This window comes from Thermobia domestica, chromosome 5 (assembly GCF_964235325.1).
Source record: "Thermobia domestica chromosome 5, izTheDome1.hap1.1, whole genome shotgun sequence".
Lineage (NCBI taxonomy): Eukaryota > Metazoa > Arthropoda > Insecta > Zygentoma > Lepismatidae > Thermobia > Thermobia domestica.
The window spans coordinates 246,949,032-246,975,895 of NC_137458.1; the positions used below are offsets into that span (position 1 = coordinate 246,949,032).

At 36.7% G+C, this 26,864-nt stretch overlaps 2 protein-coding genes across 3 annotated transcripts in view; one reads left to right on the plus strand and one right to left on the minus strand.

The window, feature by feature from the left end:
- The window catches only part of LOC145686527 (venom protease-like), an 87,395-nt gene that overhangs the window by 17,203 nt on the left and 43,328 nt on the right, over positions 1 to 26,864 (plus strand). The window lies entirely within an intron of this gene.
- The window catches only part of LOC145686528 (TNF receptor-associated factor 4-like), a 576,903-nt gene continuing 562,843 nt past the window's right edge, over positions 12,805 to 26,864 (minus strand). The window contains exon 2 of the mRNA XM_081759921.1: positions 12,805 to 13,003. Coding sequence (XP_081616047.1) covers positions 12,965 to 13,003 — 39 coding nt within the window. The 3' untranslated portion in view covers positions 12,805 to 12,964. The remainder of the gene's footprint in view (positions 13,004 to 26,864) is intronic.

The following is a 26,864-nucleotide window of genomic DNA, read 5'->3' on the forward strand; positions in this document are numbered from 1 at the left end:
GAAGAACAAAGTACAGCTCCTGTTGTACCTGAAGTGTTGACCTTTGAAGACAAAATCTTAATGGCTCTACAGCGACAAGAACAAAATCTGGCTCAGATGTCCAATGAACTAAAACAGACGATGGAGCGGAAATCCGAAGAATCCAGCAAACAGTATGAGGAATTAAAACAGACGGTGGAGCGAAAATCCGAGGAATCCGGCAAACAGTATCAGGAATTAAGTAAACGATTGGAGCAGACATCCGAAGAGACGAAACAATCTATTATTCAGGCGATGAGTGACATCACCTCACAGTTCGATGAAAAGCTTTGAAGGGTATCTGAAGATTGCCAGGATAATTACAACCATGTTATTCAAGAGGTCAATGGTGTAAAAAAGGATTTGGAAGTAATAGAATCTTCTGTACGGCAACAAAAGATTCAGGTCACGGATAATTCTACCAAAATACGTGCGAATACTCAGTTGATATCTGCATTACAAGAGGAAATCAGGATGCTACAGATTAAGGACAACGCATACCACAACAACATGGTTAATGATCATTTGGAGTTCCCTTGTTCACAGGAGATGACCTCGCATTCACCCGTAGCAGATCAATGTGGACCTCACATTATCTCATCTTCTAGTAATCCATCCGATGAGGACATTATTTTGGAAGGAATCCATCCAAGGAATACAGATGGGCGGAAAAGAGACGGTGGAACTACACATCACGCAGTAGGTAGGAATTGTCACTCAACACGAACACGGAAAGATGAAAGAAAGGTAAAGTTAAGTGTAAAGATGAGTGAAATACGTGCTATGAGTAAGTTCAGTGGTAAATGTAACGAAAATGCTACTTCTTTCCTAGAAAAATTTCAGGATGAGTGCAATATAATGTGTATAGATAAATCGCAATATATGAAACTAATCCCTCATTTATTACTCCCACCATGTTCTTTATGGTTTAAAGCAGTACGAGATCACGTCAATACATATGAGGAATTTAAAGCTGCGCTGATTGCAAATTACGAAAATGACTTTTTGCTTGCAAACAGAGATGCCACGATTAGAAATCAACCTTTCAATCCTCGTTTGCACAAATCTGTTGTTGATTTTGTTGTAAATACATATAACGAATTAAAAGTCGTAAATCCGTTGCAATCGGAATCTAGAGTAATTGCATCAATTCGAAATTTGCTACCGTTTAAACCACAACAGATCCTGTTTTCCACCCAGTGTATGAGTTTTAATCACTGGTTAATGATTGTACAATGTTATGAAACTCAATACCACGCTCAGAATCATCAAGCGGGATCAGGCAAAATTAAAAACAATTCAGATCACTTTGTACCTGTTCATAATCTAAATATCCGTAATGCGAACAATACTGAACACAACCTAAATCGAGTGAATTTAAGTAATCAGAACGGACAAAATAGGCAAAGATATGATAGGAATCCACCTAACCTAAACAACCGTGACAATAATTATGTCAGATCACTTAATCGAAGTAGACACAAAAACAGTCGAAATTCATGGCGAAATTCTAGAAATGTTATAAATCCTATGTATAGACATAGTCATAATTCAAGAGATGGCACTTCGTATCAAAATCAAAATCATGACGCAATTCATGTACAAAATAATGCGGAAACTAATCACGATTGTGCAGTACAATGTACTTTATTAGAATCATATGCAAGTACGAATGTAAACTGACTGCAGTTGATGAAGTAAGAGTTAAACCCATATCAGCTACTGATTCTTATGAATATGTTTGTGTAAAAATAGATTTATTTTCTTCCTTTTGTTTGTCCGAACACAGGTTACGTTTAATTTTTGATTTTTACTTAATTTAATTTTCTTTAATTCTCATTAACCAATGATAATTTTCAAATGATTTTAATTCTCTCTTGTTAATGTGAAGAATTATAATTCGATTTATAATTGATTAAAGGCAAAGGTTATTTATATTATAGGTATTTGTGTTGAGAATTTGTTGTCAAAGATTATGTTAAGAATAAGGTTCATTCTATTAAGCTATTTATTCGACGACTGTCTTTGTGCGCTACTTTATATATTACCCGAATAAGATTCTTCTATATTCTGATGCCTTATGGATACAATGTATATTTCAAAACATCATCTAACGTAGTTATCATATAATGCGCCCTGGAAAGATCAAATATTATTTTTCTTAACATCACCGTTTTAATAATGATTGAAAATGCTAATCATTGTGACTTATGTTTTTAAAAGGTAATTTGCCTCTTACGATTTTGACTGCGCACCCTTCAGTAATTATATTATTAAGCGACGACGTTTTTGTAATAAAAGATAAATGATAATGGAATAAAAGATTTATTATAAATGTATTTATATATATGAAGCTTAATGAAGATATATATATACGAGGGGCGATCAAAATGTAAAGGACATAAGTAATGTAACATCATTATTGTAAACGGACCAGTGGTTCTTAAATATAAAAGCTAAGCTCGCTTGTAACTTTTATATTCAGTCCCATCGTCGGGCGACATTTTTATACAACGAGATACTTTGTATCGTTTAATAATTACCTGTACCTTGGGCAGAAAGTGCTCATACTCAAGCAATATACTTGATATAATGTTAATTTAAAATAACAAAAGAAGAATGTTTTTAATATATGTAAAAAAATATACATTATTGTATAATTGGTTGCTAGGTAGTTGTTTATAGATACATAATTAACATGTTTGATTGCAAAACAGTTTGTATGAATATACGTTAAAAGAGAATCAACGAATAAATTATTTACTACTCATCATCGACTTGTAATTTCAGTATAAAAGGTGAGAATACTAGTGGATATAATTACGGAAGATATTTTAAGGTGTGAACAATTACGGCCGCTAAAGATTTACTTATGTTATTAGCCGAACCAGGGTTGGCGACCACCTTTGATGAGTCGTTGTAAAATTAAGTTCTCGCTGCTACGCGGTGGTAACTTCAACATCCCGACTCTAAATATCTGTTTCGACTCCGACGAAACTTTGCCGTCAGTGGCACACTAGTGGCAATCCTTCGACGCGTCGCTATATCTAGGATCGACCTTTACCGGCAAGTAGGCCACTTTGGCGACGTTTACGGCATGGGGTTGCCATGAAGTCTAGTGAATCCTAATGGTACTTTAAGGAAAATTAATGAAGGTATACTAGCGAACTTTCTTGAGGATATGATTTCACCTACTGACCGTCCGCAAGGTAAATATGCAACAGTTATTGACGCAATGGAGCTTATTCATAAGTTACATGGAGAAAATGTACTTTTGATGAAATATCTCATTTAATACTACTAGAAGTTTTAAAAGTAGGTCATGTCAGTGACAGAATAGACGTAGTTTTTGACACTTATAAAGAGAAATCAATAAAGTCCGCATAAAGAACTTTGAGAGGTGCTGATGAAGTGGTATAATTTCATGTTTTGAGGAGTGCACATAAAGTACAAACTGACAGCAGAAATAAGCTAACGAGAATCCTAGCAGAAAGTTGGCAGCAAAAGGAAAAAATAATGCATTTGAAAGGAAAAAATGCAGGTAATGTATGGAAACAAGTGTTTTAAAAGTACAGGAAAAGATATCAGTGAAGTGCCAGAAGTGTCATCTTCTCAAGAAAAATCTGATATGAGAATGATGTTACTTATTAAACATGACTTACAACAAGAGTTTTCAAATGTCATATGTAAATCAAATGACACGGATGTGTACGTTCTGTGCGCATATGCGTCTGTGCATATTGAAAATCAAAGTAATGTTTCCATTAAACGTGGAACAAAAAATCGAATTCGACTCATTGATGTAAGGAAACTTGTCTCAGTTTTGTGATCTTTGTCTGCTTTACCTTCCCTTCACACAATGACTGGTTGTGATTCAGTTAGTGCTGTGTGTAGTCAAGGAAAATTAAATGTAATTAAACTGTTGCGAAATGATGATGAATTTTTAAATTTATTTTCTTTCTTTGGAAGAGATTGGAATATAAACAGTGAACTTTTCAGCCAACTACAAAAGTTTATTTGCTTCTTGTATTGGAGACTTAAGCGTATTGATCAAGTAAATGAGGCACACTACCAATTATTTCAAAGTAAACGAGGTATAATCGATTCTATTCAACTTACTCCCTGCAAAGATTGCCTCTATCAGCATGCTCTCAGAGTAAATTACCAATCTGCAATTTGGAAACTATGCCTGGAGAACTTTCCTGAAATTCCTAAGCTTGAAAACCATAGTTGGACAATTGACGAGAGTGTACACGTATCTGTTCATTGGATGACCGATTACCAGCTTCAGAAGCTGTCTTGAGCCTTTTGAGTTGCCCTTGTTTTCGTTCCTGTAAGCAACGTAGCAGTTCTTGTTTCCTTAATAACATAAAATATACACCTACTTGTAAGTTAGTAGACTGTGACAACCTACCTCAATCAGATCCTGAGGAGTATACAGTTAACGAAGGTAAGTTAACGAGTATACAGTTAACGAAAGGTTAAAATTTACAAGGTAAGTTCACATTTAAATAGAATAAAATAATATGAAATGTAGCTCATGTTACGTGCTTTTTGCAGAAGAGAAGTTTTATTTTTAAAATCAATTTTTTATTTGTTTTCTCTGTGCCGTGCAACTTTGAACATTCAAATCTTGATATTTCCAGCAGTATTATTGATAGTGTGTTCACAAATACATCAAATGAAAGCTAATTTATGTATCTTTCTTTTCTTTTCTTTTCTCTTTTTTTGCTCAAAGTATTTTTTTTTTTATATAAAATCATTTGTTGTCACGCTTAATATAGGTTAAATAAAACTTTAAGCGCTTCGAAATCGAAATTCGTTTTTTGTTAAATATTACTCATATATCGTCCAAGATACAGCAAAATGATGGCAACATTACTTGTTGCAAATATAATGAGCTATCGTTTAAAATAAAAAACGTTAAAATTCGATAATTAGGAACCGATATATTGCCTATAAATCGACTCGGGCGCCATCTTTGATTCGACGCCATCTTGGAAAGCTACCGTTCTGAGATGGCCATCATAGTTTTTCGTGGTCCTCAGGTACCAATACAATTGTGGTTTGAAGGAAATCTGGTTAGAGACCTGCACGGGCCGACTCTGTTATTTCTTTCGGCCGGGCCAGGCCGGGACGGGCCGACACTGATTTCTCTTCAGGTCTGACCGGGCTGGGGTCGATTAATTGCAGTTCTTTAATAATTATTGACTTTCGTTAAATGATAATTAGAATAAAGGCAAACATTACAAAATGAAACTTATAAAATTTATCGGGCCCGGGCCGGACTTGGGCCAAGAATTTTAAAAACTTATCGGGCCGGACCGGGCTCGGGCCGAAAATCTCCAAAACTTTTCGGGCCTGGGCTGGGCTGGGCCTAGGTACATTCGGGCTGGATTGGGCTCGGGCCCAAAAATTCGGCCCGTGCAGGTCTCTCAATCTGGTACCCCCAAATTATACTCAAATCTTGTCTGGCCCATAGGCTAAGGGGAGTGCACCAATATCTACCAAAATAACTAATCACACTGAAACTCTTCAAAGTGACATGCGACAATATTCTTTACCCCTGAAAATGCTGGTACATAGAACGAAGGGATTAGTATTTTAAAGAGAGTCGCAATTGATGTGCAGGAAAAAATGTTCTCTTCCTGGCTTCTGTTTTCCTCTCAGCTTGACAAGTTGTTTTGCTTGCTAAACCTTTTCCTTCAACCTTTAAAACATCGACTTAAACTATTGCTTTCGCGAAGCTCTGCTTTCTATTAAGCCCCAAAAGAAGAAAATAAGGCAGAAAGTTTCGGAAAGTGTTGGTATTTTCACTGCTAGCTTCTCATTTTAGATAGTGTATATTTACAACAAATTGGAGGTATATGCACTGGTGCACCCCGTAAATCCGGTCCTGCATGAGATTATTTCTTAAAATATAAAAGAAAACCAAATATTTATAGTGAATGAGATCTGTATTAAATAATAATTCAACTCCAAAAAATACTAAAGAATTATGAATTACTGATGCAGCTGAAGTTCTAATTGTTCTTTTAACAATCTGTGCCCAATTGTTAGTAAATGCCAAGTGCATATACCTCCAATTTGTTGTAAATATACAGAGTAAATTAAAGTAATTTATAAAATTTATAATAAAATAAAAAGATAATTACTAAATTTGAGATGGCACTTAGATACTGGAGTTATAGTTTACCACTTGGATTGTCTTGAAACATTTATTTTCAGCTGAAAATTTAAGTATCTATTTTTGGGATATAGAAAGATGGTACAGGTTAGGATTTGGTAGTTCTATCTGCTTCTTGCGCGGTCAAACTCTAAAAGATACAGAATTGGACGAAGATTGAAAATCAAGTTTTAAACTTGAAAAAAAAAAAGGGTTTGACAAAATTTTAAACTATTATCTGTCTTTAGGCACTGAGCTACCAGTGTATATAATTGTAATTATTTAAATGAGTTTGATAACGTATTTCACATTGTGAAAAATATTCTTTCATTATAGTTGTTAAAGGTTACATTGAACAGAAAAGTGTATTTGCCTCAACTTTATGAATTTGTTGACAGAACAAAAAGCACCGACTTCGACTTATAAACGTTAACGTTGTGACATATAATAAATCTCTTTGTTTTACTTTTTATTACTGAGTTCAGCAAATTCATTTAAAATTCTAATTCTTATAATATATACAGGGTGAGTCAAAAGTCCTTGGACATCTGCATAAGTTTGAAAATCGACGGGAAAAGTAAAAAGTGATGATGGGAACAGAGGTTTGATGAGGGTCCGCAACTTTTGGAGTGTATGTTATTCATGGCCGCCATCTTAAAATCCGCCATTTTGTATTCGTAATTTTTTAAATGGGAAGAGGGTGTATACATCAAATAACACTAGCTTGAGCTCAGGAATTTAGTGGTGTAATTTGCTTTTTTTATCTTGTACAGTTTAGGAGTTATTAATGTTCAAAGGTGGGAAATTACCTTGATACTGACCCAATTCTCTCTTTGTTCCAGGTGATCTAAAATGGGTCTGACATCGTGAACAGAAAATCGAAATCATCCTTATATCAGGGGAACGCAGCTACCGAACAATAGCAGCTGACTACAACAGACGGCACCCAGACAGAGAACCGGTATCGCACAGCACGGTAGCTCACGTGATCACCACATTCCGGGAGGCGGGCTCTGTTCAAGATAGGGCACGTAGTGGGTGACCAAAGACTGCCACCAATGAGGAAACTGCAACGGCGGTTGTTGTGTCGTTTGTGAAAAGTCCTAAACGAAGTACCCGTCGTGTGCCCCTAGCATGTGCAATAAGCCAATACTCCGTTGTCCGGATATTGCACGCCAATCAGTGGCATCCTTACAAGCTGCACATGCAACATAAACTGAACGAGGATGACCCTGATCGCCGATTGGAGTTCTGCATGTGGGCTACTGAACAACACGAACTGGATCTTGCGTTTGCCAAGGGCATACTGTTCAGCGACGAGGCGTATTTCACTTTGAACGGGGAGGTTAATCAACATAATTGTCGATACTGGTGTGACGTAAATCCGAACTGGGTTGACCCGAGTCGAGAACATAGTCCAGCGAAGGTGATGGTGTGGTGTGGTATATGGGACACCCGCATCATTGGAAAATTTTTCATTTACAACACCTTAATTGCACCACAGTATCTGATGCTGCTGCAGGACCTTGTGTTCCCTGCCACACTGAACGCTGACGGCATTTTCCCATCTTGTTTTCAGAACGATGGAGCCCCTCCACACTATGGACTTGGTGTCTGTGAACGGTTGGATGAACAACTGCCAGGGAAGTGGATTGGTCGCCGTGGTCCCGTGGATTGGCCGCTCAGATCCCCTGACTTAACGCCCCTTGATTTTTATCTATGGGGACATCTTAAGCAGATAGTGTATGCTGAGACAATCCGTGATTTGAGACACCTGAAGGAATGCATCCAACAAGCCTGTGGCCAAATTTTAGGAAACATTCTCCTCCGTGTGCAGTCAGAGTGGTTGCGGCGACTACAGTTGTGCATTGCACGGGATGGACAATACGTAGAACATGTGTTGTAGTATTCAGTATCAAGGTAATTTCCCACCTTTGAACATTAATAACTTCTAAACTGTACAAGATAGAAAAAAAACAAAGTACACAGCTAAATTCCTGAGCTCAAGCTAGTGTTATTTGATGTGTCATACACCCCCTTCCCATTTTTAAAAAATTGACTTGAATTCAAAATGGCGGATGTCAAGATGGCGGCCATGAATGACATACACTCCAAAAGTTGCGGCCCCTCATCAAACCTCTGTTCCCATCATCACTTTTTACTTTTCCCGTCAATTTTCAAAGTTATGCAGTTGTCCAAGGACTTTTGACTCACCCTGTATATATATAATATTTAAATTGAGTTTTTGGTGTTTTAAGGCTCGATCACACTTTAAAAGTAAAACCTAGATTGACTTGAGTTTTCTCGTCCTTCTCCGCTTGATAAGTGCAATAACCTTATTAACATTTCTGTTCCGTTGTACTACTACGATCATTGCAATACAACACTTTTTATTGCTAAGTCATTTTCTATTGCACATATCCTTCGACAGCCGACTGCGCAAAAATTATATATTTTTTCCGTTAGTTGAGTGTTCTCGTGTGAATCACTTATTCAATAATTTAAACATGAAAAAGCATATATAACAGTTAGAGAAAGTATTTCTAATTACAAGCATTTCCGGCGCTCTAAATTATATAAGCTCGGTTGAATTAAGGAAACCTTCTTACATATAACCACGTGTTTACGTATGTTAATAGTTGTACTACCGTCATCCGGTTTCCGGAAGTAATGATAAACTAGATATATTGTAGATAAAAATAAATAAATAAAATAGTCTATACGTAGTCTTTATTGCATAACGATGAACAGGGGATCTAAAATAGGCTATCATTAATAATTTTCAGGTCAACATTCTGTCTCCCCTTCAAAAGTACAATTGTGCTGATTGATTGATTGATTTCTGTTATGAATTGTTTAAAATTACAGACACACACACACACACACACACACACACATACAGGGGCGGATCCAGGATATGATCAAGGGAGGGGCTAAACCTTATTTTGCCGTTTTATCCAGTGCAAAGCAGAATTGATGACCATTCTATCCAGTGTATACCTGACCGTCAAGGGGGGCTATAGCCCCTATAGCCCCTTGGATCCCCCACTGTATATATATATATATATATATATATATATATATATATATATATATATATATATATATATATATATATATATATATATATATATCCGCCAGGGGCTGGACAAAAAAATCAAAAATGTTTTCAAAAGTGTGAAAACCATACCTAGTATAGTGTGGGGTCTCCTTTTGCGTCCAAAACAGCTTGGATCCGACGTGGAATAGACATATACAGCTCCTGAATCGTGATGTGTGGAATTTTGTACCATTGATCCTCCAAAAACATGATCCAGTTCCTTAAGGGATGCTGGTGGAGAGTAATGAGACCGAACACGCCTTTCTAACTCAGACCACAATGGCTCAATGATGTTCAGATCCGGTAATTGTGGGACCCAAGGGAGGTGTGATAGCTCCTGGTCATGCTCCTCAAACCATGATTTCACCGTTTTTGCAGCGTGACAGGGTCCCAAATCATCTTGGTAGATGCCATCACCATCAGGGAACAATATTTGGGCCATGGGTAGGACCTGGTCCGCCGAAATGACCTCATACGCCTTAGCATTCATCATTACATGCAGGGCTATGACGGGACCTGCAGAAAACCACGATATTACTGCCCATACTGTAACAGAACCTACCCCATGCTTTACAGTTGGGAGCAGACAGTCTGTATGATAGGCCTGCGATGGTGTTCTCCATACGTAAACACGACTGGTTGTTGGAAACAAGGTGAAGGTCGATTCATCGAACCACATTAAGTGTTTCCACTGCTCATGAGTCTACGCCTTATGGTCCTTGCACCACTGGATACGCCTCTTCGCATTTACTACTGTGATCAGAGGTTTAACGATAGCGACCCTGGCATGAATTTTCATTTTATGAAGTTCCCGTCGCACTGTTTTCGATGAAACCGGATTCTGTAGGCCGGAATTGAGTTCAGTCGTAATTTTCATTGCAGTGGTCTTCTTTTTAGCTGCTACAATCCGTTTTAATGCCCTCCGGCTCCTATCTGACAGAATTGTCTTTCGTTCACTGTTGTGCTTTGCAGACGTCGTTTGCTCATGAATTGTGTATGCCCTCGTGACATTGGATACAGTGCATTTCGATACCTCCACAATGTTTGCCACTGTTGTCACTGAAACTTCAACCAGACGGGCACCAACGATCATGCCTCTTTGGAAGTCTGTCAGGTCGCCCATTTTACCTCATCACTTTCACACCACACAACTCACAGGTGAACTGGTTACTGCTGGCGGAAAAGGAAGATCCACATGACCCATTAAAAAAAAAAAAAAAAAAAGAAAAGAAAGAAAGAAAAGAAAAACGATCGGCAACCTCAACACGTGTTATACAGTGGAGGGCCAAACTTACATGTCCTGTATGGAGTGTTTTTAGATTTTTTGTCAATCCTCTGTGTATATATAATAAGAGGTGTGATCAAAAAGTACAGTGAATGTAGTTGCATAGCGCCACCTATCGACATTTTATCAATTTCAACCAGTAAGCCCGATAACCTGAATCTTTGGGACTTGTGATATGTTGACTTCCAGAGAAAGAACAATGAGGACGGTTAAAAGTGTCTGTCGCGCATCATGGATTTCGAGAAACGTATCAACAGTAAGTTTTGTTTTAATCTGCAAAAAAAGCTTAAAAATGTTAAAATTAGTGTATGGCGATGAAGTGGTGACATTAAAGGACTGTTTACAAAGTTGTGTGAGTAATGCAAAAGCAGCGAGTCTGTTGAAGACGTAATGCTACGATCGTAATGTTCTTCAATATAAAAATAAATAAATAAGCAAAATAAAAACGTACAAAAATGGCGCAGATGATTCGTACAAACAAGCGAATGACTATTAGAGAGTTTTCCGAAAAAATAGACATATTGTACATGTCGAGCAAAGCAGTTTAACCGCCAATTTGCAAATGAGAAGAGTGAGTGCGAAATTCATTGCCTGATCCTCACTTTTGATCCGCGAGTTTTGGCCGGAAAAATATATTCCTGTCTGTCCACATTCACCGTACTCTCCTGATATAGCATCATGCGACTTCTGTCTGTTCTCAAAAAATCAAAACTGTGCTGAAAGGCAGACGTTTTGACACCATTCTGTACATTGAAAGGATGACGACGGTGCAGTTGAAGACCCTTAAAAAAGACGACGTCCAGAAGTGCTTCCAATCGTGGAATCAACGTTGGAATAAGTGCATCACAAACCAAGAGGAATGCTTTGAAGATTCATTTTTTGATGTAATCTTATTAGTTTGTTAATAATAAAATGAATCACTGTAATTTTTTTTATCACACTTCATATATATTTTGATCTTGCTGGATATTAATGTAATAGCCAAATCGCTTTCCAATCTTCAAAATTTATATAAATAGGTTTAACAATACGAAGTGAGCACCAAAAATACGTGCCGTTGTGTTCTAATATCCAAGAACAAGGAATTACAGAGAATTAACCTGTGTCTGTTTCTCAACAAAGTCTTCCTCTTTATTGATACATAGTTGCCATCCTCAGTCGTTCTTTCAGAAAAAAATGTTTTCGTGGGAAGGGGCACACTTAGTATTCCGGGGGGCACTGCTGGTACTATTCTATTTATTATTATATTGTAGACGTATTATTTTGGTCTCCTCCATGGGAGCACTCTCAGAGCTGCGGGGGGCATTGCCCCCCAAGAAACAGGCCTGGAAGAAACACTGGCCATCCTTCGTCCATTTTGTGTAGCATGTGTCATAGTCATCTTTGTATGTTTCAGATACTGAAAAATAGCACTTCCCAGGGATGATCTACTGGCAAAATGGCGTGTAGGAACAACCAGAAGTCACTTGGGGATAAATCTAGTGAATGTGGTAGGATGGGTGTGGCAGAAGTTCAATAACGTGGTCACACAAAAATGAGATCATAACATTAGCATAATGTGGCGGTGCATTGTCCATATGGAGGATAAAATTGCCATTTGCCATTTATGGTCGTTTCTCAATCAATTTTGACGAACAATCTATTCAAAAGTGTACGAAAATATTCGCTCGTAATTGTATGACCTTTCGGAACAAGGTGAGAAAATATCACTCCCTGGGAGCATTAGAAGACAGCGTACAGCACCTTCTCATTGGATGTCACCCGACGATTTTTGGGGGGGGAGGGGTGAATCTGTGTTTCCACTGCATCGGCTGAATAATTCATCCATTGTCGCAACACTTTCCAAGAAGTTGCGTTCCTCTCTTCAAAAGCGTGTCAAATTTGCAGCACTTTGTCGAATCCCTGCTTCTTTTTGATTATCATTAAGCATTCGTGGGACTCCGCGAGAAGGGATTTTCCTTAGGCACAGTTCAATTGTAATTATCAGTTCTACTGTTCCCATTGTTAGCCCTAGTGTACCACAAAACTCCTCCATGCTGATACACTTATCTCCATGGTGAAATATTCAACACGGGCAATTAGTGTTAGTTGATATTTATTTTATTTATTTATTTTTTTGGACGCCCAGATCTCTGCTCACCTTTCACACTCGTTCTCCCTGTTTTGAACTCACGCATAAACTCCGCAACAGTGGTTTCTGCGAGAGCACTATCACCACATACACCCTTCAATTGGAGATGAAGTCGACTGCACAACGTCAAGCTGCGGGTGAGGATTTTCACAATTGCCCGTTGCTCTTCAATCGACGTGACCCAGGACAGTATCAGAAACACGTCTTACTCATTCAGGCACTGTGACTCAACCGTTACCACTTAATAAACAAAACCTGCACAACTTAGAGTGGATGGAGCCATCTGACGCCACAGTTGCTTTCCTGAAATGACAAAAAATGTGCAGTTTAGAATGAAACGGTACGTATCGGTATTTTTGGTGTCCACTTCGTACTTAACTCCAACTATCTATAAATTGGTATTACCAGTGGCGTATTTAGGGGAGCTTCCGGGCTTAAGCCCCCCCCCCCGAAATCTTACTTACTATAGTAAAGTATATAAATATCTTGCAGAATTTTCATATTTTCAGGCAAAGACCCCCCCAAAAGTTAGCAAAGCCCCCCCGAAACAAAATCGTAAATACGCCACTGGGTATTACTGTTACCTAACATCAACAAAAACTGTTTAAAATTTCACCAAATTAAACATTAATCTTCAATTATCATAATACTTATTCTAATTATCATATTATATTAGATAATTATTAAGTATTAGATACATATTTTAATACTTATTCAAACATACCCAAATTAATATCAACTTAAGTATATTACTTTCATAATCTTTTCTTGTTAATTATTGAAGGCTATATTAGTCTACATAGTTTATTGAGGCAGCATCTAAGATCTAACCTTCTACATCACTGAGATTGTTAAAGTACGAATAATTGTATTAAATAGACGTATTGTTTAGTTCTACTATGCGGTTTACATATGTAACTAAGTTGACAAAGACATTAGTCTAGGGTTGCCATATTTCAAAAATGAAAATCCGGGAAGCTACTAAATTACGAGAATCTTTGAAATGCTTAAAATAAAAAGAAGTGTTATATACTAATTTACTTTCTTCCATTAGATGGAGTTGTTCAAGTATTATGTAATCACACACTTTTAGTCATTTTAGTAGACCTTTTCCTCCCTAGTTAAGCAAACGTAAGCAGATTATTTACCCCACCCCCATGTAACATTTTTTATTTTAAATGTCTCAGGATCTATTATTTCGTGGTTTTTCAGAGTCTGTTTTAGTTCATTCAAGGTATGATCTTTCCTTTCACATGTTTTGCCTGTTCGTGTTTATATATATATATATATATATTATATATATATATATATATATATATATATATATATATATAATATTAAGAACGATTAATTCATTGGCAATATGTTCTGGTGGCATTTGTTATCTTCATAGAACTTCTTTAGTTGAATTTTTACTTTATTTCTGTTAAGAGAATATTATGTACCTAACCGTGTGAAGAAAGCTAACTATAATATTCCCTTCCTTTTCTTCTTCGCTGAAATCCGGGGCATTTAAGCGTCCCGAGAAATATTTACAGGACGCCAGGACGTAGATATCGATTCTGTGACGGCCCCGGGTTTTCCGGGACGAATAGCAACCCTACGTTAGTCTGAATCTGCATGTAACAAGTTGCATAATTAAAAGATAATAATAAATACTCAAAAAATAATAATAATTTTAGAAAACGAGTAGTAATTACAGTACAAGCAGGATCTTCATAAGTATAGTTATTATTACTCAAAGTGGCACCCTGGATATATACGAGGTTCATAAATATTTTTTTCTGCCGTATTTCAGTAGTGAAGCTTAGTAAATGTACACGGTGGCCCATTTTAATCTTTCTACGGAAATATCTCGAAAAATATTGAACATAAATGAACTGAACAAAAACTCATAGGAAATGCCATGGGGCACATCGAACGGTGTTGTCGCGGTACCACCCAGGGCCGCCTTTCATGTGGGCCCAGGACCTAACTTTAAAATTTTAAATGTAAACATGGGGCGAGAGATACGTCGTTCGATAGAGCTTTAAAAACTAAAAAAAAAAAAAAAAAAAAAAAAACTTTGTGGCAAAAGATTTTTACAGCGGTCACCGTATTCAAAATGGCCGCCAAGACATGGTGGCTGTATCAGATAAAACGTCCAGTACCATTAATATGAAAATGGTTGAACATAAATGAACTGAACAAAAACTCAAATAGGAAATGCCATGGAGCACATCGAATAGTATTGTCGCGGTGACCCCCAGGGCCGCCGTTCATGGGGCGTAGAGTCCAAATTCCAAATTTTAAATGAAACATGGGGCGAGTGATATCTCGTTCGATAGATCTTTAAAAACTGAAGAGCGCTGTGGCATTGTTATAGATGTAATAGAATTGACTTAGGAGCGGAATTTTCGAAAGCACTGAAAGATGTGTTTCCTTAGTTTTATAAAAGAGTTTATAAATTGAATTTTTCATCACCAACTTAAGCAAGTCCCCATATTCAGTACTTTGGAAATAAATAAAGGAAATTTTCAATATGAGAAATTGGTCCTTCCCTCCTCTTAGGAGCAGAATTATTCCACCTTCTACCTCAGTTTCACAAGTAAATGTGATTAGGTGATGTTTATAATATCTAGACCTTGACCCGACTTCTCATCGAAATATACATTTCATATTAAGTTCTTAAATTTTCCGAATATTTATACTTTAAAAAATGATCACGAACACTTCATCAAACGTGAACCTATTGATTACTCGAGTTAGCACCGAGGCCGTATGAAACGTAAAGAGGGGCCTACTGAGCAAATACTAATCAATTAATTGTAATGAAGCAAATAAGAATAAAATAATATATAAATTGCTGTTTAATGTGAAACCCAACCTACTACTTGCGTTTTATCCGCGACAAATATTCCTACTAGGTATCAAACGGTATCAAATGTATTTTCACAGAGATTCAAACCCATAATTTCCACGCCATAGGAGATGAAACTTACTGTTCAACTAACTAACAATTAAAGTCCCTCTTCAATGTATTGTGCCCCTATAAATAGCCTCTTTCAGTTCTGTCTGCAATGTTATTAGTAAGCAAATAACAATAAAAATGACAAATCAGAGGTACTTTATATTAGGCTCCTTAAGTCTTAATGTACTTGTACTTAATTTCTGAAACCCGTAAATCGTTCCGTGTGGGGCCGCGCTGGCTCAGTAGTAGAGCGTTCACTTCTGCTGCATGGGGTTCTTGGTTCGATCCGAACTCGCGCCAAGTGAGCTTTCTAGTGGACAAACACCAAGTGTGTGGGTTTTCTCGGGGTTCTCTATTTTCCTCTTCCATCATTTCATTCATTTCTCATCATCACCGTCTCCTTTAGCTTAACCGGCATAATTGTAGGACGTAAAACCCACGTAGATTTCATTTCATTTCGTTCCGTGTGATACCAAGGTTTCGGCTTGGATTAAGCAATTAAGAAGTACACAATGGTTGGTTTGTTGTTGAGAATTTAGCGTCTAGAACAGTGATTCTCAAAGTGGGGTACGCGGACCCCTGAGGGTCCGTGGGACGTAGCCAGGGGATCCGCGACGCCTAAAAATTGAAATGTGTTATAATAAAATGGAACTCACAGCTGTTTTGCAAGAAGTATATTTTTTTTTCAGTTACTAGAAAGAAACCAATTAGAAATTATACTAGGTTTATAAATTTAAATGTTTTCCTACTTTACTAAGTTACTGCCCTGTGAGTATGAAGAGTTGTCTAAAAAGTCATTGCAACATTTTATGCCTTTCCCTACCACTTACTTATGTGAACATACCTTTTCTGCTCTTTGCAGTATTAAAGCCTGAATAGAAAGTGAAATCGTCTTAATGTGGAATCGGATCTAAGATTAATGGTGACAAAACTTATTCCGGATTTCAGTGCAATTTCTTTTTTTAAAAAAAAGGAAATAAAAAAGTACATTGATTTTCAGTCTTTTAAGTTTCTGAATTTTCAATTGGAATTTCGTTCACCAGGAAACAATCATGTATCTTTAGAATAAATTACTTATTGCAATATTTTTCTTGATCTTTTTCTTGTCAGTGGTAATTCTAATCAGTATAGTTTTTAATACCATGTGAAATTTCAGATAGCATTGCAAGGGGGTCCGCGGATCACTTTCCGAATGCACAGGGGGTCCGCGTTATCGCAAAGTTTGAGACCCACTGGTCTAGAATATCACTATTTATGTCAGTGACTGCGAAAACTATGCATTCGACACAAATATAGGATGCTTTAGATTCGTTTTGCTTGTCGCCCTCCCACTCTGACCTCCATGCCAACCAAGGCTTAACTTGGACTTAAGCATCAGCAGTATCACTATTCATCTTTGCGACCCCGAAAACTATGAATTCGACACTAATATGCTTTGTATACTATTACTTTTACATGTCGCCCCTTCTCCTCCTAGGAATGGTTTCAGTAGTTTACCCCCCACAGTATATTTTTCAGATAGTAATTTATAAGTATAATAAATTAGTTTGAAATTCCTCCAGGAGTCCATGTTACATCGTACGGTACACTGTACGTCGTTTTCTGAGTCAAAAATTTTAAAGATGTATAGATATATTACAGTAACAATGGAATATTGTATTACCACCCGACTGTCGTTGTTGTGCAAAACTTCATTGTATGACGTAGGGAAATTAGTTATATTAAGGTTGTAAGATCATGTAACAAAGTTAAAATGTCGCAAGTTAAAGAAAAGCATGCAATAACAAATCTCATATTTGAAAATAATTTCGGCTTAAATTAGCAGTGACTACATTTAGTTCAAAATTGAACTTCTTGAATGCACAGTATCAGCATAGCTAAAAGAAAAAAAAATCAATAAGAATGGTTGGAATTTGAGCCTAAGACCATCCACGTAGAAGTCCCTTACACTAACCATTCATCTAACAGAGAATAACGCGAAGTATTTGACACTACTTTATCAGACGGTTCTATCAAATATAACTTAATTAACACAGTAGTAAGAAACTTTTACTTTAGGGGAAGTTCATTATGCACCCTCTCCGTATACAAAGTGTCGCCAACTATCATCGGTCCACTGTCGCCTTTTAGCGGATAGCCGCCGAAGTGAAGGAAAAAAGATTGTCGGCATCGTTCCGCTTTCGGCTCCAAGCGGAAAGTCACCGAAGTGGCTGCCGTCGCGTCATCGTAAAGTTAGATAGCAGTTGTCGTTTTTCTGCCGGGCGGTGTTATAGAGACTTTTCGACAAATGACCGCTGAATGATTGTGAAAACTCGGTAACATCCGCTGCTAAGATATAAGAACAACAAGTGTCAGCACTGCTGCTCATGTAACTGTTGTCAGACAGTTCATAGGCTTACAAAACTATTTTCGTGACCGATTACAACAGAACATGTTACGTTATTCTTTCCTGGCAAAAATGTCAAATATACTGCTCAAAGTTCTGCTCATTGCAAACAATTATCTCATTTTACAATCATTTGATGCTCTAAAAAAAAGTTATCCATCTTAATTCGACAACTGCCTAATGTGATCCTTGCAGTTCGTAACATCCTTCTTCTGTTGCACAAAATCACAATTTTCATCATAATACGGATGCTGTCCGATCATTTTTATTCAATTCTAAACTTGCATACGTAAATCATCCTTCTCTGTCTCCATATTTGAATCTCTCTCTCTCAATGTCGTCCGCTATGAACTCATATAGCTTGGAATCAAACCTACTCTTGAAACCAATTGTAAACGCTCTAGCAATGTGCTATAGTAACTCTACAGTTCGTTGTTGAAAACAACTTCACTTCAGACTTTGCCTGGAAAGAAGCGGAGATTCTGCTCCAATATAAGCTTCACTTTTTTACTACTGTATTACTATACATTTAATCAAACAATATATATTTATCAAACTCAAGAGAAGAAGGAATTACACCCTCCTGTCTTGCCGAAATCACGCCCCTGAAACATTTGCTTGCTATTACTGACAAGAAATGATATTAATCATTGAATAACACTCATTTCTGTCTGTAGTTTATCACAACAAACGAATGAAAGAGATTGTTTTAGAGCTATAAAACGTGTTAACCTGGTTCCTGTTTTATCTGTACGAATGAAAGAGTATAGAATACGTCACACACTGCTTTAGATCAGGAGAAGTGGAGGAGGGGGTGAGTTGGATTGAATACCAGAAGAAAGTAGTCGATCGAGACGTGTGTTTCTGAATGTATGAGCAAACGGGACAAGAGTTTGTTATTAATTTGGACTTTGTATCGATTTCTCAGCCGCGAATAGTAGTTGATTTATATGGACAGAAGCATTATTTTCTCTTTGTAATGAACGTGGTTGTTAATAGTTTTACTATCCTGGTTTCTTCTTCAAATCTCTATATATAGGGTTCCCATATTTCTAGACTACAAAACCGGGACACACTATGAAAATTTACGGTATACTCATAGTTACTGACTTATTCCTTGTTGAAATATCAGATACGCCATGTACGAAATATCATATGTAAATCCGGAACTGTACCAGCTAAACCGGGACATCTGGGAGCCCGAGTCTAATGTTAACATTTTATAAACCAAATCCAGTGGCGGATCTAGTCCGGGTCGGGGGCCCTAGATCCCCCAGTTTTTTGAGTAACAAAAATAATTTAAATTATTATTATTTATATTTTTAGAAAGTTTGTAGTAAACTCATAATATTCCTATCATAGTCTGAGTTCTGGCTGTCCCCTCACCCGTTTTTACCTTCTAGATCCATCACTGACCAAATCTAATTACGACGGATGATCAGAAAGTAAGATTACAAAGTCTGCGGCGAAGCGTGTATATATATTATTTCATAAAACCAATACAGCCAACAGATGGTACATACATTAGGTTATTTTTCAACATAGTCTGCCTATCGGTTGAGGTACTTATCGCATCATGGGATACGTTTGAAGATTCTCTCCTGGTAAAAATCATGTCCTTGCATGTTCAGCGACGTTGTCATGAAGTGCTTCACCTCCTCGTCTGAAGCAAAGCGACGCCCTTCAAGTGCGGGAACAGGTGAAAGTCGCTTGGAGCGAGGTCCGGGCTGTAGGGAAGGTGGTTCAAATCTGTTGATGCCGGGCTGGGTCGGCCACTGCTCTTCGCGTCGGTGACGTTTCCTCTACCAGTCTCAAACTTTTGACGCTTTTCTGCTACACGCTGACAAAACATTACAGTCTTCTGTAAACTTCTACTAGCTGCCGGTGAATTTCAGCCGCGGTTACATGTTTCGCCCACAGAAATTGAATAACTGAGCGAACATCTTCGCGAGACCATTTTTCAAACGAGTCGCCATTTGTGTTTACCTATAATTAGCGCCATGGGTGGCGGGTGACTGAAACTGTCAACAGTTGCTAGTTCCTCTATGTAACAAACGAAACTCCAGAAATATCGGCCTTGTAACCATTAGTTTCTAATCCTCCGTCGTAGTGTGTCGATTCTAGAGATTATAAAGGAGATTGAATACTTAAAATAAATTTCTACTTTGACTTATGTGGTAGTTATAGCGGTAGCCTAGAATCTTTTTATAGTTTATGCAAATTAAGGTTAAATGTTAAAGAATAAAATTTAAGTTGATATGCATTTCTTACATTATATTTTTTTTCTTGATAAAACAATACATTACAAATTACAGCAGACATATTCAAAAATGAATATGTGTGCACTCAAAGATTGCTATTCGTCAATATTAATTTTTGACTGTTTAAATTACTTTATGAAATATCAAAGATTATAGATGGGCCTGTCAAGAGACCTCCATGAGAAGTGTTCAAAATACATTCTGATTTTACAAGATTTTTAACAAAAAGTAAAACTTACATGAAAAGGTACGAAGCCGTGATATGCTCATTTTTCAAAAGTTCAGGATAGCCTGCTTCTGCGTGACTACTATAATTTCTCTCTCTTCTCGAATAGTCCTTCCCTTATTTTACCTTCTTCTTCTTCTTCTTCTTCTTCTTCTTCTTTTTTTTTTTTTGGAAGTATTCATATTCAACTCTAAAACACTTTCACTTACATGAAATTCATAAACAATTAGTACCGTGAGACGGGGTTACTTTGCACAAGATTTAAGCCATTTTAAAGAAAATCGCATGTAACTTACAAACGTAATGATTTAGAACACTGTATTTTAAACATATAATAGCTAGATATATAAGGAAAACTGTAGTGCACGTTCATTAGTAAACATTCAGTATAACCAGGGTTGCCAACCATACAATAATTTATCGTGATATACGATAATTTAAGCCTTAATACGATATAAGATAATGCTCTTGCGATAATAGGTGAATATACGATAATTTTAGAACGTACACTTTTTAGCAGTTTTTGAATGTGCAAATAAATTGTAGGTGTGCAATAAAGAATTATAAAACTCACATTTTTAACAGTCATTCTCGCCAAAATAAATCAATAACGATTTGAGAATTGGTAACCCTGCATTCATCACATTTACGTGGAGGTGGCAATATTTGTTCATGATAGATGGCTCTATTATTCGATCACGTGAATGTTAGCGCCTTTGTTTGGATGTGAAAAACAAAGAAGTTAGAATCGTTCTGTGGCAAGTGAAATTACGTATCGCGTAATTACTTTGCGTAATTAGGTATGATAAAGATAGTGACTCCGATGTTGAGTTCGAAACTGAAGATTACTAGTAAAACACAGCACTTCGTGCGTTCTCGGGAAGTGACGAGTATTTCACGTATACTATTATCAAGTTGATTATATATTATTGCTGTTATTAGTAGTATTATACTTGTTTATACAATTATCACGCCTATAACGAATATACGATAATCTTTTGTAATATACGATAATTTTAAGGACGAAAATCGATAATTTTGTTCTCCGAGGTTGGCAACGCTGAGTATAACCATAGTTATTGAAATATAAACTTTGGTGCAAAGTAACCCCATAGCTGGGGCTACTTTGCACAACATACAAAAAGGTATGTTCAACGTACGAACATAACGTTTCTGTGCAATGTTTTGCATTCAGTATTTATACATTTTACTTTCTACACAAAACTGCATGCAGTTTACAAATATTGATATTAGAATGATGGTACCGGTATCAGTACTTAGTTTGAATTATCGATATTTGTAAAGAAAATTATGTATTTTTTAGTACCGGCACAGGAACCGCATTCTAATAGTTTAGCGTATGTCCCACAAAAATGCCAACTCAGGAACAGAAGAAAAAATCTCCGTGAACTGATTTGCCTTGGTTATTCCTTATGTCCAAGAATATCATCCCAACCGTAATTAGTGGAAGATTTACGTGGTTTGGGACTTTCGGGCTGAAACCCACTCAAATTGCATGTTTTCTTTCTTTAAAAAAAATCTAATGTTAGTAATTCCTATGCGTGTAAGCTGCAAGCCCCCCCCCCCTTAAAAGTCTAGTACTTTCTTTAAAAAAGAGGTCTTTGTGAGTGAAGCCTATCTCAAACTGCTTTTCTGGATCCGCCACTGTTCATAATTTATTTTCCAACAACAAGAAATTCATTACGATATCTTCCTAAATAGGAAATTTACCTAAATTTAGAATGCAGGAGGTTCCACTAGTAATAATTTCCTATCTAAGCGGTGTTTTGGACCTGTGCAAAGCAACCTCGAGTAGAGGCTGAAACCGCCTTCTGCCAATTTTACTTTTTTTATGACTTTAAAACGTTTCACATTTCGATTTCAATTATTGAATCAGTCCCATTATAAACAGTAGTATTCTACGAAATCTGACTTAACTTTGACGGAAAATCTTGTACGTGCTATCTTTCAAATTTTGGCTGCCTTTACAGTGACTGCTTTCCATACCTCTACAACAATGAACCCTCCCGGTAATTAGAACTGATGTTAACTGCAAACATTATAGCCAAAATATAGTTAGACGTTATATCTTAGGATGCCAGTTGAAACTTCCTCTGTTCATGTTTTTTGCCGACAGAGGACTGTAAAACTCTTTTCATATTTTGTGCAAAGTAACCCCTGATGTGCAAAGTAACCCCCTCTTACGGTACGTCATACGAAGAGAACGACTTTTTTTTAATGTTTTCAAGTTATAGTATGTTAGCGTTAGTTAACAGTAGTATTAAGTTTACAGAATGAAAATTATTTTTATTTTATTTTATTTTATTTTTACCAAAGAAAGAGCATTTAAATAGAGTTCTAATCCAGCTTTCTTTGAGGGGAAAAATGTGATAGAGAATGGGTTATCTTGCATGATTATCTGTGCACCGCCAACTGTAATGTAATCTAGTTCTTTCGTGGTTCGAAATTCAGGTTAATATAGGCCTATCATGTGTTTCATTAAACTTGATGTTGCGTAAGGACGTAAAATACAAAAGCTCAATTCAAATTGAAAATATAAGCAAAATCAAAACCTTAAAATTTTAGTTCATTTCAAGGAAAATAGAATAATACTTCCTCGTATAAATCAATGGGCAAATAAATTTAAAAAAAATAAAATAAAATAAAAAGCGCATTCAACATTCTTAACAAACACAAATTAGAGCTGAATTGAGCTTGTCCATAAATTATTTTTCTTACTGTACAAAAACATAAAAATAGGATACTGAGAACAATTATGACGTCGCTGATTCACAAACATTTTAAGATTTTCATGTAGTTCTTCCACCCTTCATATCTTTTCTTTGTCAACAAAGGAAAGTTTTGTAGAAGAATACGTAGTTTGTCTTTGGTTTCTTACCTTGACTTTTAAAAGCTGCAAAGTGGAAACGGAAAAACCCATGTGTTTAAGTACTTTTTGCACTCCGTCCTTTGTAAACAGTGCTGCTGGAATTGCTACATCACAGAAGAGGACCATTGAACCGTCAAGGAAAACAAAACTTTCGACATAAAAAAAAAAATCCAAAAAGCGTTTCATAAAAGAACCGGTTTCGTAAAAGAATCTTATAAGTTGCTATAGTTTAACACACCAAAGCCTCGAAATTATCAAACGCCATCTATTTGTACTAGTAAAGTTCCCTAAAGAAAAAAAATCATCCTTCATTGACTTTTAGCAAATCTGGATTACTAATATATACTTCACTTACTTCCCGTAATAGGTTTCCTAAGTCTAAACCCGATGTTTGGTGCTCATTGCTACACTTTAATAAGCTTAATATGTGTGTGAAGTATCATGGGTAAAGGCTTTTGGTTCTTGAGTTATTTGGCGGAGCTTGGACTCAAATCCACACCACACCTTCGATGACCAATAACTCAGGAACATAGGACTACATACCATAATACTTCATACGTGTACTAAGTTCGTGAATCGTGTTTCTGTGAAATTTATTGATTTCATTGAGTTTAAATCCAAATACGATGGCCAATAACTCGGAAATTAAAGATCTATACACCATAATATTTCACACTATGTTTGAATATATAAAAAGCTCGTCAACGTCTACCACCAATGTGAAGTTTGGTCAAGATCAAATAGATTTTGTCGATCAGCATTTAGTGAGATTTTTTCATTTCACTATTTTCACACCCAAATTTTATGACCAAATAACTGGGCAACCAATGGTATGTGTACCATAATATTTTATGTGCATACTAAACTACACGAAATTTACTCTCATGCCAAGTTTGGTCAAGATCAGGTAAATATTGTCCATAATATACCATGTATAATACCCTTTCACTAAATTCAACCAACTTTGTTAGCCAATAATTCAGAAACCAATGACATGCACAGCATATCTCATTATGTACTAAGCTCGTGAAGTTCTATCATCATACCAAATTTGGTCAAAATCGGATGAAGTTTGTCAATCGCGTACGATTTAGCCCTACTCTCCTTCTAATATTGATTTTTTTTTTTTACAAAAATCAAATGATGAAGAACATAATAAACCAGGTAGGTGTAAAATGGCACTCACAAACTATGTACCGGTATATCACGTCTAAATACCGGTAAAGGCAGGGGAAAATATCCGAACTCAGTAGATTCACTGAAGATCCATAGGGTTTATTTTCTCCAGATTTTTAACAAAGTAATTATTAATATCTCCTTCAGTATAATTTTGACTTTATATGAGCTTTGAGAGCTGTAGCTTATCGTGTATTAGAAACATTACCCGTGCTTCCTTCCGGCATATTTCACCCCCTAACCCATTTCTTTCGGAGCTGGCCAACTATCTCCAGGGCTGATATGGATTACGTATCACTCTTGTCTAAGGCACATTCTTCAGCAAATAGTGTCTTAATGCAACCTCTTGAGACTTTGATTTTGTTCAAAATTTTCTGGAAGAAAGCTCGATCATTGAGTAACATGCATACATGTCATATTTGTGGTTCCAGTCGATTTCTATTTTTGTTTATGTTGACCCAACATCGTATATAAAGTTAGAAGTTAGTTGACCTAAGATGTAACGGATACCGGTCTAGAAAGATAGAATGCCACACGTTATTCAACTTAAACCATCTGGCTGGGATACTATAATCCTTGGGTGTGCCTTCAAGGAATTCGGATTTTAGTTTTAATTAATTGTCATCATCATCTGGTAATAAAATATATTCGTTTTACGTTTCATGATTATGCAAAAGGAGACGGTAGATTAATTAGCGAGAATAATTACCAAAGAATTGATAAAATAAGAATGTGGGAGGAAATAGAAGATGTTGTCCACCACAAATTTATATGAACCATAATCGAACCAGGGTCACCTAGCACCAGAGATGGGTGTTCTATCATATAACTATAAAAAGGATTAAGAAATCAGATTGCTACCGACTGAATAGGTCATACATCAAACATACAGGGGCACCTCAGTCACAAACAGTTCTAATCATGAACAAATCGGCCTATCAACACAATTCCCAAACAAATTTTGTACGGACTCTGAACAACGCTTCGGCACACGAACATATATACGTGGCTTTGCACCATGTTTCCGGCTTTTCAGGGTACAAACAAGAGGGAAAATACTAAGAATATCACCAAGAGAGGAAACATCTACACAGTTGCCCAGTGTTATTATGGAATAGAATTCTCACTCGGAGTAGTCTTCCTCCTCCTCCTCTACCATCTACTTGTGCCAGGAATGACTACGTTATACCCTATATATATTTACAGTATTACTCCATATTTTGCCACAAGCCAGTGGCATTGTTTGGGGGAATTTTACCCCTTCCCGAGTTTGGGAAACATATGTGTTTTAACCAATTGTATACTAAAATACTAATTAAAAAAAAAAAAAACATGAAACTCATGTCGGTGATAAATTCTGAAATGATGCTTGTACAATCCGCGGCAAAAAAACCTGCAACATGAGGATGTAAGTTTATTGTGAAACTACGCCTAACAGCACAGGGAATGAAAAAAACCTCTAAGTGCAACGAATCACGCCAGGAAAAACCTCGGCCTCCTCCCGTGCACACTTATTTTCGAGCAAAAGACTTCGTCATTTCACAATAAACTTATATGCTCATGTTGCAGGTTTTTTGCCGCGGATTGTACAACAAGTAAGTCCATAAACCAGTCAGAAAACGATGTTTCTAGGATGAACAAGTGTATGAATTTGGTTTGCATTAATTTCAATGGTAAAAATTGCTTCAGTTCGCGAACGGACTCAAAAAACGAATTAAGTTCTTAACCCGTGGTATCACTGTATGTGCTAAAAACTGAAACGCTGACTGAAAAAATGAAATGAAATCTTTGAGTTTTACGTCCCACGGTTATGCCGGTTAGGCTAAAGGAGACGGTGATTATAAGAAATGAATGAAATGGTGGAATGAAGAAAGTGGGAGGAAACGGGAGAACCCCGAGAAAATCCACGAGCACCGTGTTTGTCCACCACAAAGTCCACACGGCGCGAGCTGGGATCGAACCAGGGACCCCAATCACCAAAGATGAACGCTCTACCACTGAGCCACCGTGCCTCCTGAACGCTGACTGAGACACTGTAGACTTTATCAATATTCGAATGACATTCATTTGAGGGTTTCATAAATACTTTTATCTTTGAAAGATAGGTAGAAATTCTCATTCCTTACCCTTCACACACTGATTTACATATACAGAATCTATTTGTATGTATTCATATAATAAGCATTTTCTACATTTTAGGAATCAGTATTCGCTTACGTTCATCGGATGTAATAATATAAGGTAATATAACGGCTAGAATAAGTATATTTGTACT